This window comes from Gadus macrocephalus, chromosome 13 (genome assembly GCF_031168955.1).
Source record: "Gadus macrocephalus chromosome 13, ASM3116895v1".
In the NCBI taxonomy this organism is placed as follows: Eukaryota; Metazoa; Chordata; class Actinopteri; order Gadiformes; family Gadidae; genus Gadus; species Gadus macrocephalus.
Window position 1 is genome coordinate 11,125,723 of NC_082394.1, and position 21,579 is coordinate 11,147,301.

The 21,579-nt window shown below is 48.0% G+C and overlaps 1 protein-coding gene across 1 annotated transcript in view; it reads right to left on the minus strand.

The window, feature by feature from the left end:
- The window catches only part of magi1b (membrane associated guanylate kinase, WW and PDZ domain containing 1b), a 108,636-nt gene that overhangs the window by 27,008 nt on the left and 60,049 nt on the right, over positions 1 to 21,579 (minus strand). The window contains 8 exon segments of the mRNA XM_060070114.1: positions 7,827 to 8,474; positions 8,848 to 9,033; positions 12,665 to 12,787; positions 14,234 to 14,352; positions 15,577 to 15,634; positions 19,120 to 19,155; positions 19,990 to 20,072; positions 20,765 to 20,984. Coding sequence (XP_059926097.1) covers positions 7,827 to 8,474; positions 8,848 to 9,033; positions 12,665 to 12,787; positions 14,234 to 14,352; positions 15,577 to 15,634; positions 19,120 to 19,155; positions 19,990 to 20,072; positions 20,765 to 20,984 — 1,473 coding nt within the window.

Consider the following 21,579-nt stretch of genomic DNA (forward strand, 5'->3'; position numbering starts at 1 on the left):
AGACAAACAATGAGGAGCACAGATTTTTTAAAAAAGGACTCCAAAACGATGACGGAAGCCTGCTCTCATCGAGCTCTCGCCTCTGCCTCCTCCCCTCCTCCTCTTCCTCCTCTCCCTATCGCTCTTCTCCTCTCTCTATCTCGCCACTCCTCTCACTCCCTGCTTGGTTCCTGTGCTCGCTCGTCCAAAGCGCTGCGCGGCTCGCGAGGAAAGCATCGCAATCTATCCGCATTAGTGGCGTAGCCATCGCTAGGCTGGGCTGCTGCTGCAGCTGTAGAGGACAGCGGGTGTATCCCCTGCGATCGCTAGGGAACTTACCCCGCCAACCTAGCTCTGTGTGTATGTGTTTCTGTGCGTGTGTGTGTGTTTGTGTGCGTGCGCGTGCTTGCGTCAGCCGGAACGCAAGGGCTGAGCAAAGAATCCAAATAAGGAAAATAAAGAATCCCATGCGGCCGTAAACAAGAGGAAAAGCACAGAAGTGGAGGGAAAGTAGTAGCCAGCGATAGTGGGGGAGAGATAGAGAGAGAGAGAGCGCGTGAGATAGAGAGAGATGGGGGGGGGGGGGAAAGGAGAAATAGCGGGAGACGGGGAGACAGCAAGAGAGAGAGCCGTGCGCTGGAGCTCCTGGCCGTAGCATTACCCATGGAGAAGGAGTCCAGGATACTGAACATTAAATTATAGGCAACGGTCAGTTCCCCCCTTACTGAGACCATCTTCCTGTGTCCGCGGTGCACGGCGCTCCGCTGTCGTGGGCTCCAGCATCTGGAGGCTCTGCGCGTCCTTCCGCTTGCTCCCACGTCTGCCGCCTTTTCCTTTTTTTCCCCCCCACTACCAGCTTTCTTACTCGCTCTAACTCTCTGCCTCCTCTCTCTCTCTCTCTCTCTCTCTCTCTCTCTCTCTCTCTCTCTCTCTCTCTCTCTCTCTCTCTCTCTCTCTCTCTCTCCTCTCTCTCTCTCTCTCTCTCTCTCTCTCTCTCTCTCTCTCTCTCTCTCTCCTCTCTCTCTCTCTCTCTCTCTCTCTCTCTCTCTCTCTCTCTCTCTCTTCCTGGCACTCCCCCCCCCCGCCCTCTATCCATCCATCCCTACCTCTATCTCTCCCTTCCTCCATTTCTATTCCCTCTGTGATAAACATGCACACACACACGCACACACGACTACTGGCCCACTGCCGTCATGGATTGAGATGTTGATGCTTTGACAGACATGCCAGAGTGATTAGGTCGCACCCTGATAGTGGCCTTTGCGGGGATTTTCCGAGCGCGCGCACGCACTCACACACACACCCGCACACACACACACACACACACACTCTCACTAATGGATGGTTAAAATAGAAACGTGTAGCCTAGATCCTCACAGTGCCCCTCCTTTCCTTTCTCAACCCCTATTCTTTCATTCCTCTCCTCCTCCTTGCCGCTCTGCCTCCCAGGGCACTGCGTGAACTAAACATTTGAATGGAATTATGCAAATGAAATGAGAATGGGAAACACAATTCGTGCCAGGATGTTAAGAAAGAAAAAGCGTGGCGGTTGAGTGTTAACCTCAATTAGTTGATGGTGGGTCTTTTTTTGCAGGGTAGGTAGCTGTGGCATTGTTGTGTGGGTGATCCTTTCGTGGGTGATCCTTTCAAACCCACACTCCACACACACACAATCATCAAACTAAAATTGTCATTGCTGTTAACACACATCTGTGCTGCTTCACAGCTGTGATCCCCTCCAGCTGCCTGGAGTCTCTCCCTCTTTTCCCTCGCACCCCTCGTTTCCTCCAGCCAGCTTTCGTTCACCTGAATCACCTTTTCAATCAATACAAATCTTTCATTTCAGATCCAAGGCCGGGATGACGCACTCACCACACTCTCTCGCACGCACGCACGCACACGCACACATTTGGTAACTCAAGGTAACCTCTCCCTGTGCTAAATGTCCTGGCGGTCTGGCAATGAAGACGCCATCGATTGCGCGTCATCCTCAGAGCGGCAGACTTTATCAAGCGCTGTATTCCTCACTCCGGTCTTGCTCTAATCTCAGCCTTCCCACCATGGGAATGTGCACAGCCAAAATAACACCAACAACCCACATTAACAACGCACATGAAATGGGGCTCAACCCAATGTTAACACAGCAGCACAGAACCGAACGCAGACATTTGAGCACAACTGTTGAGGAATGCTTTGACCTGTTGGGACCTACCGTGCCCCACCTTTCAGCAGCACGTCTGTATTCATAAAAACAACGTAATACTCAATAATTAATGTGCCGTCGGATACAAGCAGTGCCTACAATTAATGGCTTCTCTATATTACTTCCGCTCAACAATTATTAAATGCACAAAAAAAAAAGGAAATTAGAAGCATTTGCTCCTAATTCACAGGCGCAGATACACGCAGTGCATCGCCATGGAAACTAACCATGGTGTGATAACAGAGACGTAAGACTCACACATCGGTCGGGAGGGAGTGAAATGGGGGGGTTCGGGGCGGGGCCGAGGGCAGAGAGAGAGAATCGATGTCCCTTTGTAAAACAGACGGTGGATCATCGAAAGGAAAAACAATAAATGCAAGATGCCCGGGGCGGTGGTGCGTCTGACTTTGGAGTCTGGTCAGCGGTGCCCGGAGGTCTAGAGCAGCCATTTTCTTATCCTTGCGGTGATATTCCCAAAGACGCTACTTTGAAGGTGCTGTCAGCGGGATGTCTCCATGCAAAGTGTGTGCAAAACACAAACAGTGTCCGCAGAAAAATATGCAATGATTTAATCTTTGGTCCTTCAAGGTGACGGATCATCTGAGGTTATCCATTTCAGGATGGATGCCCGTGTATATTTCTGTGTTTGTGTGGGTGTGTCCTAATGTGCATGTGGCCATTGGTGGACGTGTTTAAAAAAAGCCCAATCCTTTGAGTGCATTTTGACACAGGGCATTTATGTTGGCCGACACACCAACCATTATGCCGATAAGTGCCGTCTAGCCTGGCAATGAATTTCCCCACTCCTACTCATGGTCACACACACACACACAAATTCAATACAAAATAAATGAAAAGATCAACATTGCATTCTCCCCTCAGTCTGGAAGAGGACAATAAATCATTTTTTAAACTGCCCCTAAGACAGAAAAAAAAAACATCAAATTCACACAAACACGACAAAGACAAAAAGCTTTGCCTGCCGTGCTTTAAAATATAACTACACGGCGGTGATTCATTTCCAGCTGTCAGTGCCTCTGAAAGAGTAACCAGCAAGCTGACATGGATCCATTGGGACATGACCCCAACCTTTGAAGCGTTGACTTTGCTGAGGTGGGACAGGGACAGGGCAGGGACGGGGGGACGGGGGGGACGAAAGCCTTGGGAATACGAGTCTGTCTACTAACCCCAGACTGCTGTCCTGCCCGCAGACTGTAAGAGAGGACCAGGCCTGTCCGCAGGTTCATTGAAATAAGAAGTGTTGCTCGTGACTGATGACTCAGGAAGAGGGAGGGCAGGGGAGACGATGGGGAAGAGCAGAAGGAGGAGGGGGGAGGGGATAAACAGACGGGAAAAATGATGAGGGGCGGGGGGGGGGGGGGGTGGAGGCGTGGGGGTTTTTCTGCACCACTCTTTCATCATCCTGCCTCTGATCCCTCTGACATCCCTCCGTCCTCTTCCCCCCCCCCCCCCCTCCCTCCCCCCTCCTAACACCCGCTCTGCCTCTGTCCTCCTTTCCCTTCACCCCCTCCTCTCTCTTCCCCCTCCTCCTCCTCCTCCTCTCCTCCCCCCTCCCCTCCCCTCCCTCCATCCTCCTAACACCAGCTCTGCCCCCCCCCCCCTTCTCAGCCCCTTAGCTCCCCCTCCCCCCCGTCCCCCCCGTCCTCCTCGCCCTCGGTGCGCTGCAGTTATCCTCTGAGCTCGGAGCCAACAGCGTCGGCCGCAGCCAAGCGCTGACTACCTCACGGTGGCTGCGGCGGCAGCAGCAGCTGGCCCGGCCTCAACAACAGGTGAGAGGCGGGACAATGTGTTGTGCAGTGTGCCACGAGATGAGAGCTCTTTTGCTGGACTCTCTTCCTCTCGGGACAGCGTTGGACTGGTGTACCGGGCTATTGAGCGCTGTGGTATTCCACAACAAAAGAGGACTGAGGCTGTTCTTCTCCTACCCTCTATCTGATGAAAGACAGCCCAGCAGATGCAAGCATCCCCCAAGACCCTGGGAATTTACACCTTCTCAAAGGAGGCAAGGGAGTGGAAATTCAAATTTTCGCTCTGCAAGCCAAATGGGGCCAAAAATGTGTTATTTCAGCAAATCAGAGGCGGTCCACGGGAGAGACACGAGGAGGAAACAAAATCAACTTGCTGGAGCCTGGTTATTTCTGGATACCCCTAGTTGGAAGATCCTCTGGTTGACTCGGGGAGTCCCCGTTGGTCATGTTCTGTATAAAACCACCAGAACGATGTGCTGGAGATGACGGTGCTCTGGGAGGTTTCGGTCACATGCGTACCCTATTAAGGCTTGCTTTTCAAAAGTGACACCGCCTTGGCATTAACAGTGGGCGTTGTGTCGGTTGGATGAGCGCTAATAGGATCCATGCTACACATTTCCACACTGGGCTTCAAAAGTTTATTGAATACACACAGTCTCCTGTGCCCACAGTACCTTTTCTTCTGTACTCTAACTGCCCCGGGATCTCTTAATGAGTGTGTATGTATGTACACATCGGGCCCCCGACTGATGCGTGTGTGCATTCACCAATCACAAGGTCTCCCTGGCTTAGATCGGTAATTTAACACATTCCTCTCTTTGTGTGTGTATAAATATTATGCATATATAAATATATATATATATATATACTGTATATATAAAAAACACAAGAGACAAGACACACAGACAAAAGAAAGACGGAAAGAGAAAGACAGAGAGAGAGACCTGGCACCAGCTCTAAGGCTCATCTCATCATAAAGGGGGTCCGACTCCTCCCGCTGGGTAAGCATGTGTCTGGAGGGGAGGGGGGCGTCCGTGTATAATCAACACAGACGACGACACATGACGGAAGAAGCTGTTGACACATGTACGCCTCGATGAAGCATGTTACCACCACGGGCTTACTACGGCAGGCACACAGAGCCAAACACAACCCCCTGCTCTTGCTACCCCACACACACACACGCACACCAAGACACACACCTGAACCGAGGCGGTTGTCAGGACGATGCTATTATGAGAGTGTGACAAAAGCAGTCAGAAGTATAATACAAGGGGAGCAGAAGGGGGAGAGAGACACGGACGACAAGACTGCCAAGTACAAAAAATATCATGTGACTTGCCGCAAAATACCCCTGCCAATCAGGACGAGTTGGGCTTGAACAAACTGCAACCGCACACACTCAAGCACGTGCCACACACTTGCATGCATGTGTTCACAGACATGCATGCGCACACATGGCTGGAGTTTAAAAGCTGCACCGTTAGCCAAGGCCAGCCTGGCGGCTAATACAGACCAATTACTCGAATCACACAGCGTGTTGGGAGCTTTGAAGGTCTCTTGACTGCAACAACTCGTCCATTGCCTAGGATACCTGTCTCATCAGACACGCACACCGCCGTGATCAGAACCCCTTCATGTGGACCATGCCATCTGTCTATCCAGTGAAAAGGGATAGTGCAGATAAGGCTGTTTCATTATTTTTGGTCAATGACGTCAAATATACAGTATATCAATGCATTTTGCATGGTTTAAAGTAAATGCTTGAATGTGATCCCAAATCCAACACCACCATGAGATTGCAGCACTTCCGCCACACGACTCTCCCAACAGTCTTTTTGACAGTATAATGACAATGTGCACGTCCATTAAGGTGAGCATCTGCATTCAATTTGACAGAACATACATGGTAATATTAGCCTAGTAGGCTAACATAATATATAATAATGTAAATGTATTCCATCCGACGCAGCTCGATTCGTTCTGATCACACGCGGTATTCACAGCCGTTCATGACAAAACCTGCATCAATAAAGAGATTGTAGAAGCATTTCACTGATTTAAAAAGTTAAGTACATGTGAATGATGAGTTTCAGCATATAGAGCAAATGTGGCACCACTCAATTTAGCAGAACAGCGAAAGTGCCCTACCGACAGAGAGAACCATTTTCACCCTCGCGTGGGGCATGCCATGACAGCTGCTGTTGACTCAGTTTGCAATTTACTTTTTTTTTTTTTAAATCATCTTTAATGGTTTAGACGCTGCCAAATTGCCAGACCTTTTTTCCTGACATTGTGTATCCTTTTAGACAAGACAGGCCAGAATGTGGTCTCCTTCGAAATATAAAATGCTAGGATTACACATAGGGGTTATCAAATAAACAACTAGGACATTTCCGAAAAAAATGTAATAGAGCAAAATGCACAGAGAATTCACCCCCCGCCCGACAACAAAAACATAGTATAACTCACAGGCATTTTCTTCTAGTAGCCAATTAATGCTGTTGCATTTAGCCCCCCGCCCTCCCCCAACTGAACACATGCACAACATTCCGATATGATTCGAATATATTTATTGAATATAACCGCAGACGTTGACTGAATACATTCCCAATGAAGGACTTGAATCATCCAAGACTCGAGGTCCCCCCTCGTAAGCCTTCCTGATATCATCTCCTGCATGACAAAAGGTTTAGCCAAGGAGCTGTGACAACGCCCGCCCACTGACTTTAATGGGTAGCTCGTACTGCCCTCTGACCTTTCTGGTAAGCATGACGCACAGCTCAAACGCAGACAGTGCCATGCTAGAGAGAGAGCTACCTTAAAAGGCTTGGTCAAGAAAAGAAAAAGGCAATCATTTCATCTGTAACCTGTGAGTGTGTGCGTCTGAGAGTCCAATTCAAGGGTTTTGTGCCGGGACGATTGTCAATCTGAGGTGTCGACCAGAGCAAGATTGCACTGTGAATGCGGCCGACGGTCGGCCGGCGCACGGAATAATTGCCATTTAGGGACGACACACTTTACCACATGTACACAAGCGCGCACACACACACATGTGTGCCGACGTCGCAAAACACTCACGGCCACAGATAAAGCTAATCGTACACATGATGATGCAAATTATTTTTAAGCGGTCTTGCTCTGGCCCTTTGACTGAGGGCACATTTAAGCCTGACTAAACCTGACAAGAAAGATTCACAACCAGCCCACACAAGCCACAGGGGGTGGAGGGAATGGAGAGAGAGAGAGAGACATACACGCACACGCACACACACACACACACACACACAAAGACAGATGAATATATGGATAAATAGACAGATGGATAGATAGAAAGTTAGATAAGCCTGCAATCTCTGTTTCAACTCCCTCTGTCAATGCTCTGACTGGCGGTTCAGTCCTGGCATCACTTCATCTCCTCGATCAGTTCGTTGTTCCGTATGTTCAAACTCAACAACTCACTGACAAAGTCTCACTTCGTCAGTTTCCTCGTGTCGCTCCTTTCTAATCTCTCATTATTCCTCCAGTCTTCCTCTCCTGCCACCTGCTTTTCAGGATGCCGTCATCTCCTGGCGTGGATAACTAAATAAGGTAGTCAATATGCTGGGAGACGGAACCGCCACAGCAGGCTGCAGTCTCTCACTGCCGCGTGATCCAACAACCTCATGCCGGAGGTGGCCACTGCATCGCAACACGACATATACTGTATACCGAATGCATCAAAAAGAAAAAGCCAAACAGAATACAAGCCTTTGTGTGACAATGAAATCCCACACGGCCAAAAATATACTAAATAACAAAACAGGGTGCGACTCATGCAACACATACGATAAATCACAAAACACACAGCGCCATGACGAGCGCAAAGCACCCACCTCTCTGCACCAGCATGGTGACCTCGGTGCCCTTGGGACACTTGCTGAGCAGGTCGACCACCTGGTTGTGCGACATGGTCTGCACGTTCTTCTTGTTCACCTCCACGATGATGTCGCCCTCCTTGAGGCCCCGGCAGCGCGGGTAGTCCACGATCTGCTTGACCCGCTGCCCGCCGCCGCCGGGGCTGTCGGCGATGGTGAAGCCAAAGCCCTTGTCGCCCTTCTCCATGTGCACCGTGATGAGCTCCGGCTGCGTGGCGATGGACGAGGCCAGCGTCTGGCCCTCGCTGCCCGCCGCCTCCGAGGCCGAAGAGGGGCTGTGAGGCCGCGGGAGGCCGTTGAGCGCCATCCCGCCGCCGCCGTTGTTGGCCAGGTGGTTGCTGCCGTGGCTGCCGTGGCTGGACGGCGGGGAGTCATAGTTGTGGTGCGACTCCTGCCCGTTGACGATGATGGGCTCCTTGTTCTCCGTGATGGCCACCGAGGTCACCATGCTGGTGTTGGGGTCGTCGGGGTCGAAGGGCAGCGGGTAGCCGCGGCACAGCTCCAGGTTCACCATGGAGCCGATGCCGATGGACTGGAAGATCTTCACCACCTGGGCGTGGGTGTAGCCCAGCACGCACGTGTCGTTCACGCTCACGATGACGTCGCCTGGGAGGAGGGGGGGGGGGGGGAGGAGTTGACATTAAGCAGTGCGTTTCATCCGCCCGGTTAAATATCACGCAGGAGGCATTACAGCAGACAGAACAGCAGGGGCACCCTTGCGATGGAGTGGATAAGATTTGGTATTTGGCTGGAGACACCCACCTTCTTATAGATTTACGTTTGAAATTGTATGCTTTATAGTATTGTATGCTTTTATATTATAGAGTGAGGTAGAGAGGGAGGTATGGGAGACATAGGGGAGGACATGCAGCAAATGACCACGGGCAGGATTCAAACCCGGGTCGCTGCGTTCAGGACTGAGCCTTTATGGTACGCGCTGTACCCGCTGAGGCACCGGGGCCCCCCTGCAGACACCCACCTGTCTCCATCTTGCCGTCGAGCGCGGCGGGGCCGTCCAGCACCAGGCTCTTGATCTGCAGGAACTCGTCGGGCTCGTCGCCCCCGACGACGGTGAAGCCGAACCCTCGGCGGCTCTTCTTCAGCTTGGTGTTGATGAAGGTCCCCTTCAGCTCGGCCGGGTTCCGTGTGAAGAACGGCTTCCCCCCTGGCGCGACCGAGACACACACCCGTCAGTATTGCCAGCGTCGTCATTCTCGTCACCAGAACGGGTGATTTTTGAAACACGTTAATGTTCAAGTTAATAGGCGTGTTAATGTGGACGTTAATTTGCAGTTTAATCGGCAGGTTAATGTGGTCGTTAATGTGGTCGTTAATTCACACGTGATTGCGCACGTCAATTGACACGTTAAAGGGATAGTAGAGATATCTGTAAATTGACTTTTGCCTGTCCTACCCAGATTCATACGAGTTGATTTATTCCAAATTCATTATTGTTAGTCCAGAAGGGGAGTTTTCAAAAGCCAGCAGCCAACCTCCTACAGTTTCTGACTCGTTTTTAATAAGAAACTATTCGGAACACATTGGAAATCTTCGGAAAATAATTAAAATACTTCTTTCCCTCAAATTAGGAGCCGGGCTACAGTAACTCTGCAAGTCAATTGAAGGGGCTAACGGAAAGCTTATGCTTACCAAGCAATCTCCCCTTCGTGATTCACCATTGGCAATTTCACAGTATTTTTATTTTACAAATAATGAGTATTGCTCAACATTATAATTTTGTGAAATAATATTTAGAAGAAGAAGAAAAGTAGGTAGGGAATTTCATGGCGCAGTTCAGAATTTTCAGAAGTGAAATGATTGCAAATAAAGTGGTAAAGAAATAATTGGAACAGGATGACTCGCAGCAAAGTGGAAGAGCTAGTTGCAAGGACTTCACTTGTCTTCTCTACGTCGTAGCACAGACTCTTCTGGATGTCTTCCATTTCAAGACAGATTCTTGGTGATTTAGTTTTATTGTATTTTTTAAGCAATGGCTTCTTTCTTGCCCTAATGCCATACTTGCACTGTATGCATATACGACTCTCAGTAGGGGTTGAGGTCTGATCCTAGAATTGCCCCTGGGACGCACAATGATGAATTGGGAATGAATCAATTTAACACGCAAATGCCAAATTACAGATATCTCTCTAAATGTAAATTCTCTTTGCATCTGACAGAAATCAATAAATCAAATGTATAGATCAAATTTAAAATTAAATATATATTTATTGCTGTCGCTGGCCCGTAATAAACCTGTCCAATAATTGAATTCGGCCCGAATGCAATGATTGGACGGCCCACCTGCCTGCCTGCCTGCCTGCCTGCCTGCCTGCCTGCCTGCCTGTCTGCCTGTCTGCCTGTCTGCCTGTCTGCCTGTCTGCCTGTCTGCCTGCCTGTCTACCTTCCTACCCAGCTCCCTGCACGTACTCTGACCCCTGCGCTTGACCAGAGTCTTCCACAAGGCAGGTCAGACCTAAAGCTAGAAAGCCATTTCGGTTGGGCACTTACAAAATCTAGAATACCATGACAGCTGTTTTGCCTACCATACCTTTAATTCACACATCACTTCAATGGCTGAACTGAATGAAGGCGGAAAATACCCAGAGGGGACCATTACCCCAAATCAGTCTAATCATCAATCTACCCCAGCAGTCCGTCGTTCGGGACTGCATTGCTCTGTGGTAAATTGTGCAAGAGTTCAATTATTAATACAAGGTTGTATATTTCCAATGTGTATTAGACGTTTTCAATGAAGCTGTACGACTCCAACATGGGGTAATGAGACTGGATCTTTATGCGTTGCAATCCTACAGTTGCACAGCTATCAACGGCACATTCTCACACGCCATGAGGGAAAGGGACTAGCTTTACATTCCAGCCCTGGAAACAGCCAGCAGGCAGACAGGGAGACCGATGGTGGAGGAAATAAGTCTCCATTTCACTCCACTGAACTCTTTAGACTCATTACTTGGACTTGTTACAAGTCTCTATTTTTTCCGCTGTGCCAGGCCTTTCTGTCCCCAGCTTCCTGCCTCCATTTTGAGTGCAAGCGGCGGTGGAGGAAATTAGGAGGATGTAGTAAATTATAAGCAGGCGGTGAGTGATACGAGATGCCATGAATCAAATCCACGAGGGGTCTCCATTGACTTACAAAAAGGAGAGGATGTAGCAACACAAGAAAATCTGAGCTTAAGCAAGCGAGCGATATTTCTTAATGAAAAGAAGGATGGGGCACTGAGCATTCAGTTTATTGGAGTGATTTAAGGGGGAGGAAACATTATATTGACTTGAGTTCAGAGCAGAGATGTAGTGGACGGATGAAACTGAACTAGAGCAACTGGAGCATAGGGAAAACATTGCTGAAGGAGGGATAGAATTTTGTCCTCCAATTTAAAAAACAAAACCCTTCTACAGTGTCGGGTGTGGTTTTCAGTATTTCGGGGAGCTTCTTTGTATGATGTTTTGTGTGTTCAAATCCAAGGAAGAGGGAGAGGAAGAAGGAGAAAAAACAAAAAACATAAAAAGCTGGAGAATAGCAGAGTTTGAGCAAAGCATTTCTCTTGAGGGATGTGTGGGGCAAGACAGACACCAGCACACATACGCTGAGAACAAACAAACAACTGAGCCAAACCAAAAAGATAGCAGCACAAAAAAAAAAACGAACAAAAGGCAGCAAGAAAGTAAATGTCAAATGTCAAAGAAGAAGTGGAACAACTAAAACAATGGGCGAGAGGGAGAGAGTGATAGAGAGAGTATCACAACAGTGAGGCAGTTGACCCTGTGGCTGTGTTAATTATAAGTAGAAAAGGGGTCGGTGCACTGGTGGAACGTAAAGGGCCAAGATAGCTGGAGGAGGAAGACAACATGTTTCACTGCTCATCTCTTCCTAACCATTTAGTTCAGTCCAGATGGGGGCGTGCGTTGAGCAGTGTGCGTTTGGATGATCAGACTTAAAGTTCAATCTAATATCAAAATATTTGTATCAAAAAAGGTGAGGTACATGCTAAATGTGAGCAGTGCACTAAAGTCAACATAGTACGTGGGGTGAGGAAGAGTGTTAAAGGACATATTTCTTTAACCTTACAAAAAAGCCACAACACGCGTTGCCGTGGGTGCTTAATTAAGAAAGAAGGTTCAATACCAAAAGAATGGCATGTCATTACTTTACTTGTTGATGCAAAATCTGAAATTTCGACAAGTAATCTCTGGTAATTGATGGAAAGGGAGCTCCATGTGGAACTGCTATAGGCTAGACATACTTTAAACTGAGACAGTCCTGCCAGCTACTCGACACATTTTGTTCTTTAGTAGTAGTACCTATATATGTAGTTATTTAGTAGTGCTATCACTTGATATCCTATATGTTTAGTATTTTTGGAGTACTACCACTTGTAACCTTATACATGTAGATATTTAGTAGTGGTACAACTTGTTACCGTATACATGTGGTTCTTTAGTATTACTACCCTTGATACCGTATACGCGTTGTTTTTCAGATGTATTACCACTTGATACCATATACATGTAGTTATTTAGGAGAACTATTTCTTGATGCCATATACGTGTTGTTTTTAAGAAGTACTACCATTGATACCGTATAAGTGGAGTTTTTTAGTAGTACTACCCTTGATACCGTATACGTGTTGTTCTTTAATAGTACTACCCTTGATACTGTATACGCGTTGTTCTTTAATAGTACTACCCTTGATACCGTATACGTGTTGTTCTTTAATAGTACTACCCTTGATATCGTATCCATGTCTTTTCTCAGTAGCACTACCGCCTGTGGTACTCACGTTTCTGGCCCATGGCGTTGGGCATGGGCGGGCCTTTCTGCGGGTCCCTGTAGGTCTCCTGCAGGGTGGCTGCGGCGTAGCTGGCCAGCGGGGCCCCTGCCATGTTTGAGTCCTCGATCCATTCTGCAACAGCAAGGGGCGTGTGAACTCCGAATGGGGGTCATGAAGTGTGTGTGCGGGTGCCCACCTCCTATGAATTTACAGTTTATGGCTGGCGAGTGGGGGGGCGGGCGGAAGCAAGAGCTAATGCCCGTGACGCAGAACTTCCATTCCAGCTGCCCTCACCCTCTCCCCTGGGGATCTGGAGGAGATTGGCTAGGAAGCTGAGGTTGAATTTCTGGGGTGAAAATTACAAATCTCACAGTGCGGCTGCAATACAGCCAGACTACTCCCCTACGCAGCCCTGGGGATGCTTATAAAACCGTGACTGGCCGTGATTGAGGGACAACCAGTGATGTATATAATAAAGCCTTGACTCCCTGCCGAGCGACAATAGACGGCTATTAAATTACATTTACCAACCGGGTGAAAAGAGCCTCATATTCCCCGGTTTCCCTCCCTTGACGAACGACTGTGGCGGAAAAAAGAACGGCGTTCCATCTGCACACCGGGCGCAGCCTGCCATAAATCACCCTTCCATGTTCCTCCTCGCGCTCATACGAAGCACGGCGGTCATTCATATTCGGAGCGCTGAGATAGAATCAATAGGGCAGGGTTGGAGGGAAAGCCCTGTTCGTGTATTGGGTTCTGGTCGAGAGAGATTGAGTATTCATAGGGCCGGACGCACTAAGGGTGTCATCGAGTAAGACAACGTTTTATGCTGAGGGAGTAGAACGTGAAGAGCCGTGGAGAGGCTTCCCCACCTCCTGAGAGTCCAATCTCCTTTCGGGAATCCCTCTGCCCGCAGGACGTCCTGACGATGGATGTGGGAGGGGAGGGGGAGCTACTGCTACGCTTCGAGCGCTTTTGGGTTGCTTTGGGCCGTTACAGGAAAATAATATCTGGACAAGATCTTCCGGAGCAGCAGGGAGTTTGTGCCGTGCAGACCCGGGGAATTAACGCAACCGGAGACGTAATGTAACACGTGTTTTGTTGTTTTATTGTATCGCGCCGGTGTTAGCGGCTGAAGTGGGGTGTTAAATGTGTTAGCGCAGCTCCATATGGTCCTGCTCAAATAACCCATTAGGGGAGGAACTGAACAAGGATATCCAGCAGCTTGACATCAAACTTACCTTTCACGCCACTGTGAGAGAGAGCATTTATCAACAGTTTTGACACATACACAACTGAGCTACAAAAGAGAATATACCCATTAAAACGGCTGCGGGTACACAGCTATAAATCATAGGTATGCCTTTATGGAAGGTCACTTAGCAAATCATAAGTCAGTAGCAGGCGACAGCAAGAATTAGCCAAAGTCGGGTACACAAAAGCCACACACACACACACACACGCACGCACGCACGCACGCACGCACACACGCACGCACGCATCACAAACACACCCCAGTCGCGCCATATGGATAGAAAGAAAGAAAGTGACGCCCCCGGCGGGGGCTGGTGAACGAACCTCGGATGTAGCGCTCACCTTCGGGTGGCTGCTGGCTGAGCGGCTGCTGCTGCTCCAGCTGCCGGCGCCGCTTGGCCTCCAGCACCGGGTTCTCGTACTGGGTCTTCCTGTTGATGTGGCTGGAGGGTGGAGAGTGGAGGTCGGAGGTGAGGTTGGAGGAAGGCCAGTGGTTGGTTGGTTGAAGGGAGTGGTGGTGGTGGGGAAACGTATGGAGGGACACAACAAAAAGGGCAAGACAACAAGGATCGAATATATAAATAATAAAGCAAAGACAACACGGGGGTATTGACGATGGGGGATGGTAGATTGGAGGGCCGGAGCGCGGAGGAGAAAGAAGATTGGAAAATTTGAATGAGGAATACGAACGTATACAGACACACGTGAGGCCGGGGAATTGAATTACGTCGGGTGCGGTGTGTGTGGGGGTGTGGGTGGGGGTTGTGTTGGGTAATGGGAAATTGAAATCCGAGGAATGGAAAAACAAAGCCAAAAGGTGGACGAAGGAATGTTTTTCACAATACAGGATGAAAGGAAATTAGACAATCATTGGTCGGATGGAAGGCCGAAAATCATAGATGTATGGAAACCATAGCAACGAATAGATTGGATGATCAAGCAAGAACAGACAAGGTTGTGGATGAGGAAAGAATGAGAAGGAGGAGAAAATTAGGTCATAGGGAAAAAGAGAGCGAGAGAGAGTGAGCGGTCGGGAGAGCAAGAGAGAGCTAGGACGGTGAAGGAGACTCAAAGGAACGATATAGAGATAAGAATTGATCAATACGGTCGGCAAACACGGATTAAGACACTAAATCCCAACTATTCAATGGCATATAGGCAGGGAGAAATAATAAAAACACATTTAATCAGAACGAAATAGACACGACTTAAAAGCATTCCAACGGGCTAATAATGCAGTCTGATAAAAGGACATCAAAATAAAACATCAGCAGCAGAGCATCCAGTCCCCTGAGGTATGAGCATCAAAACCACATGAAACATATTTACATTTTGCGCACACACACACACACACACACACACACACACACACACACACACACACACACACACACACACACACACACACACACACACACACACACACACACACACACACACACACACACACACACACACACACACACACACCAAATGACATGAGCACAAAAATGGCCTACATTTCTTGAAAAGGCCTGAAATAGTTATGTATGTGGCTGATGTTTAATGCTGCAACAGTACATCTGTTGTGTGAGCTCTCTGTATTTTACAGTTAAACCCGAAATCTTTCTGCAACACCACCCCCACCACCACCACCTCCGACGCCTGCACAGCGCTGTGTGACTTACTCCACGTAGTAGACCCCATACACTGGATCGTCTATCTTCTCCCACCCGGTCGGCAGTTCTGCAGGAAAGGAAAACAGACACACAGACAGAGACAGACAGAGAGAGTGACAGACCGAGACAGAGAGAGACAGACAGAGAAAGACAGAGACATACAGTGAGTATAGGCAGATCCAAAATGCAGATGCATGGCGATATATTGTTGACTGTAAAGAAGGAATTCAGGCCAGCAGAGAACTCTGCCATGCGTCTTTCCTGCCTGTTTGTCAGTCAGTCTCCAAGGCCAGAGGGAGGATGCTTCACAGGCTGTCTGCCACCCTCCCCTCCCCTCGCCCAGCCTGCCTGCCTGCCTGCACTCCCCACCTCCCTCCCTCCCCTTCCATTGCTGCAATTTTCACGCATCAGATAAGTGTATAGAGGGGTGGCAGGGACACACAGATAGGAGGAGACACACACACACACACACACACACACACACACACACACACACACACACACACACACACACACACACACACACACACACACACACACACACACACACACACACACACACACACACACAATGAAAGACAAACACAAACCAACATCAAACACCTATAATCACTCACACACTGATAAACACATACATACTGACAAACAAACAAGCATGCAGATAGAAACACACTTGCCAGGTGCCTCGTAATTCACTTTGGGAGACGGTTCCATTTTGCTTATCTTCCTCTTTCTTCCCGCCAATCATAGAACCACTTATCAAAGACAAGATCCCTCATGTTTTGCCCGTTAAATCAATGACGTGTTAACTCGTTGTCCTTAAGGGGTCGACTAGAGTGGACGTGTGCTGGAGCATGGATCCCAGCTGTGGTCGCTTGGTTGTGACCTCATGGATTTCTCACCGTCAATCATTGCAAGGTTGAGGTTAAGATGTGGGCCAGGTCGTATTTGGCCTTGCATCGTGCGCCAATATTTCTCCCAACTACGCAAGCATCTCCAAGAGACAAGAACATTACCGTCATTCACACTGTGAACAAGCCATTAACGGATGATTTAGGACAAGAAGTGCCTATTGTTTGACCCGAGTGGTATATATATATATTACATTGCAAATTCAAAGATGCCAAACGCCTCCCTAGAAATTGTCCGTAGACTGATTGCAGCAATGGAACGATTATTGGGTGGCGTCCAACACAACAGCAATGTCAAATGTTTTATAGGCAAATTGTCCAATCATTCTCTCCGGCGAGGTATCAATTTTGCATATCATTGCCCTCTCAGCCAATTACGGCTGAGTGTACGTGGTGGCCCTGCCGGGTAATTACATCCATCAACCTCTGGAGAACGCTCCTCTAGCTGTCTAGTGCGGAACGCCTCCGGTTTGAGTGGAGTCAATGGCAGACTTGTGTGCTACACATGTCAAACCGCTGTTGCCTCTCTTCATTCACAACACCGCTATAGACACACAACAGTAGATATCCCCGAAAGGCTCAGAAAGCAGAATGCGTTTTTGAGCAAACGGGAAAATCTGCTTACCAGCAAAGTCGTCACACAAATTGAGTTTTAGGTCACAAAAAAACTGGAGCAGATTTTTCCACACCGGTTAAAATCAAGAAATGACATGAAACCTGACTGTTCGACTGCATGGTGCCCGTGTGTGCGGGGGGGGGGGGGGGGGGGGGGGGGGGGGGGGGGGCTGTACGACACAGCACACCCGCAGAGCGGTACGGTGGCCGGGGTGATTCAAATGCACTGGAGGGGAACATGAGGCAGAGCGACATGGTCCCCCCCCCTCGCCTTGTGCTAAAATTCTAATCACCCACTTGATTTCACAGTGCAGTAGTTCCGCCCCAACTGGGACAACCTGTGCACCTCTGTGTCTGCATAGGGGTGTGTGTCAGTGTGTCCGTGTGTGTATGCGTGCGACGACACATTGCATTCCTGCCATTACTTATCCGCGGGACGCTGCAGCCACCTCTGCAATAAACACTCCTGTGCGTGAATCCAGAGAGGATTAGAGTGCACGCAATCTAGGAGACATTCAAAAACGCTCTCCGTCGAATCTTTCCATCTCAAATATCAAGCCCCCCCTCCCCCCCACACCCCCACACCTGCAGCTATACGCATATCTACCTGTAAGCATCTCATTCTGTTGCTCAGTATTTGATTTCTACCCAGCACTACCCCGAGAGCTCGGGGCATCATTTGCAGTCTCCTGCGTTTGTAACTCCCAACGAGAAGGGTAGTAATTGCATTTCTTTTTCGCATCCCCCCTGGTCTGTATGGGATATTGTGATCGATAGTTATTGGACACGTTTATCCACTTGAGGCTGTGGAGTTCCATCTGGCTGCCCGCATCATGATACAGATGGGAAGCGTGCTCTGGCAATAGCCAACAAGACTGATGGCCCATGGATGCATGGCCTTGTATGATCAAGCATTGTTGTGTACTTTGATATGGCCGGTGGTTATGGAGCTTTTTTTCAGTTTTTTTGCAACATATGGATTTCAGTTACTTTCAAAACTTCCAAGTCTTGGCGTAGCTGATTAAGTGGCCACATGTGCTAGAAGGAATACCCCGCAATCCAATTTAGTGCCCCTCGCTTTTTGCAAGGTAGAAGGAGTTAAAACCAAGTGCTTTGAATCATCATCATGATGTCCAGGCATAATTTTACCATGATGCAGGGTCAGACATTTGAAGGACTTGGGGCATCATGTAAATAAAAGAAAATTTACCTTGAAATTACTTCGAAAAAACTTCTGTATACAACTGTGCATTTTCCAGAACAGCTACAGGTTATTTTTTTTCTTTTTTATCTTTTTATCTTTTTTTTCTGTCTATCATGTAGCATAGAAAAAGTTACCAACATTCAATAAGATTTCCTACCCTGCAATGAGTGTTTCAATAGAGGATTTGAACCTTCAACACAGCTAACCCTGTTGATGTAATACCCATAGAACAAGTCTCACAGAGTGCCCATTGAAAGGGTTGTCATTGAAATCTTGCGCAACTATTAATCAGGCTGCAACTGCAAAATTCAGTCTGCTTACAATGCATGGATGGAGCCAGGGGTATCGGCCCTCTGTCTCTCTCAAACAAGCCATGGAGACCCTCATCAATAAACCAAAACAGCCTGGAATGAACGCCATCTCTTGTCAATAAGGATGTTGAGCGCCTGTCGTTTGTGTAAGTGTGTGTGTGTGTGGTGTGTGTGTGTGTGTGTGTGTGTGTGTGTGTGTGTGTGTGTGTGTGTGTGTGTGTGTGTGTGTTCATAATCTGCACGTGCTTATTCATATCTTATAGCTACATAATCTGCATCCAACAGCACTAAAACAAGGTAACCTCTGTTTAGGTGTTGACAGCACACACGTAATTAATTCAATCAATTCAATTCACTAATCAATCTGAAAACGGGCCACATTACAGCCTATTCGGTAGCTCGGAAGATGACATGATGTAGATGAGGTGTTCAGTGTGCTGGAAATGCATTCATGCTGTGGGCCTTTGTGAACATTCAACTAGTGGTGATGGTGAATGAGTTGACAGCCTACCTAGATCATTGTCCAGCTCCTCTGTGTGTACCCCTTCTGCTTGGCAAGAGAGACAGGGCAGCAGAATGGTAGGAGAGATGAAGAGAGAGAACCTTAATATGGGGTATTCATTAGTACAATGTAGTAACTATTTACAACCACCAGGTGGCAATAGCTCATCAAAACTGAAAGGTTTGAAACAATTCTGTATTGTAATTACCTTTGGATGGGGAAAATCAGTTATCTTCTCATTGCACTCATGCAGAAAATAATCAAACTTTACTTTTAAAAGGGTTAAAGATGCACCTCACTAACAAAAACTATTATTTTCCAGGAAAATAAATGTACATTTGTTTGCTTGCACAGATATCGAAGCACACAACCACCGCTGCGCATTGCATTGTGTGTGTGCACAGCAATGTGCAGTGTGTTAACGCATCTGAAGGAATAGTTGTATTCATAAATAGGGGGTTCTACTGGTATCAACTCACACCTAAGGGGTGAGGGGCATGTTTTTGCTAAGATCAGAACAGCTGTAAACTTATTCCATTTAGACTGCAGGGGCACACTACACAATGCTGACACCTACAGGCTACAGAGGAAATGTCAACACTAGGGGCGGGTGACAATCATAAAACAATATATATATATACGAGAACAAAAAGATTCCCTAGGGCATAAATGTTGAACCAATTTTTTTTTCAGAATTGAGCTTTGATTTAACAAAGACAAAATTGTTCAGGTTCTTTCAACACTATTTGAATATACACCACACACACACACACACACACACACACACACACACACACACACACACACACACACACACACACACACACACACACACACACACACACACACACACACACACACACACACACACACACGTACCATCATCTTCACATTCTTCTAGGGGTTTCTGAGGTTTGTCCAGGCACCGAGGGTCTATCCAGGATGTGGTCTTGGTATTGTGGCTGAACATGGACACAAGGAACACTTGGAGGTCATCATATCATTTGCAAGGGGGAAACAACTATACAAATGCAAATATTCCCTCTATAATACAATTCCAAAGAGCATGGCGGCAAATAAGATGATGTTGGGAATTGCAATGCATGAGTCTACATGAAGTCTTACAACCTGTTCTGTGGATGATCAGGATGATCCTATTCTGGGACATGATGCAACTCTATCAATAAAGCAGGTCAACTAGCTCCTGTATAACCCACGCAAGAACTCACTGAACCGATGTTTGATCATACTGATATTGAAATATATGCTGACTGCATAACGCAGACTGGCAGCTTGAAGACTGTTTCACCGCCACGCAGAACCCTTTGGTTGGACTGCACAGTTTATTTGACACTGCAGACAACCTATGCTCATAACCTCGTCTACCATTTTCTGTATCTGTGAGCTTCATATTGTTGATAATTCAATGCTAACATTTACTTAGTTTCCACAAAGCTTCAATATCCAAATTATCATATTTGCAGAACCCTTAGCAAGCTGTTTTTGCTATCTTTCCATCTCAAAGCTGTTGTGGTTCTGTTCATCAGAGCCCTTCTGTTAGCGCTGGAGACCAACACACGCTAGTAGACAGACAAGACGATCCAAGGACGCCAGTGCAGACGCCCCCTTCGCCCCTCTCCTCCAGACGACCTACTCTATGAAGTAGCCCTCCCCGTTCTCCGTGTACGCCATCTCCCAGTTCTCCGGCAGGGGTCCCAGCGGGTCGTCCTCCGGGGGGGGGTGGGGGTGCGTTTGCTGTGTCCTGTCCGTGGTGGCCAACGGGGAGGGGGTGGTCCCGGCGTAGGACGGGGCGCTCTGGCGGGAGTCAAAGGGGCGCACCGCTTGGTGAAAGTCGTCCGCTTCGCTGGAGTCGCCTGGAGGGAGGGAAGAGACGAGGTACAGGAGGGGGACACACGTTTTGCGAGCGTTAATTGTAGTTCCTTGGAACTGCTTCAATCCTCGTCGGGAATGAGGGGTTGGTGGACAGTTCTTTGAGATGCCAGCGCTTCCATAGCCATTATCAAACAGGAGGATGATACACAGCTATCAGACTATCGCAGAAGAGCAACAGAACACATTACCACAAAAGAAAGAAACCAAAGAAGAAAGAGGGACAGGGGGAGACGTGTCAGAGTATAGACATTGCCGTATTAATTACAGTTTATCCCGCCCCCCTCCCCGCATGAATACTGCAGCATCAATGCCCGACACAGATTTATTAGAGTCTAGCGGTCTAAATTCACACTTTTGGAGTAGAGTATTACACCAGGGTGCGTGACTATGACTTTATGAAGTTGTACACAGAACAGCCGAAATAAATGGTCCTGGTCCAGCAGCGGCTGCTAAAATACACGAGTAGCCCAGAAAAAGAAAGTGCTGACCACGGCAAAGAAATGTGGTGTGCAAAATCGACACAAAATAACACATGCTTGGTGCGAAACGCGACCGAAGCTGTTCATTCCTTCATTT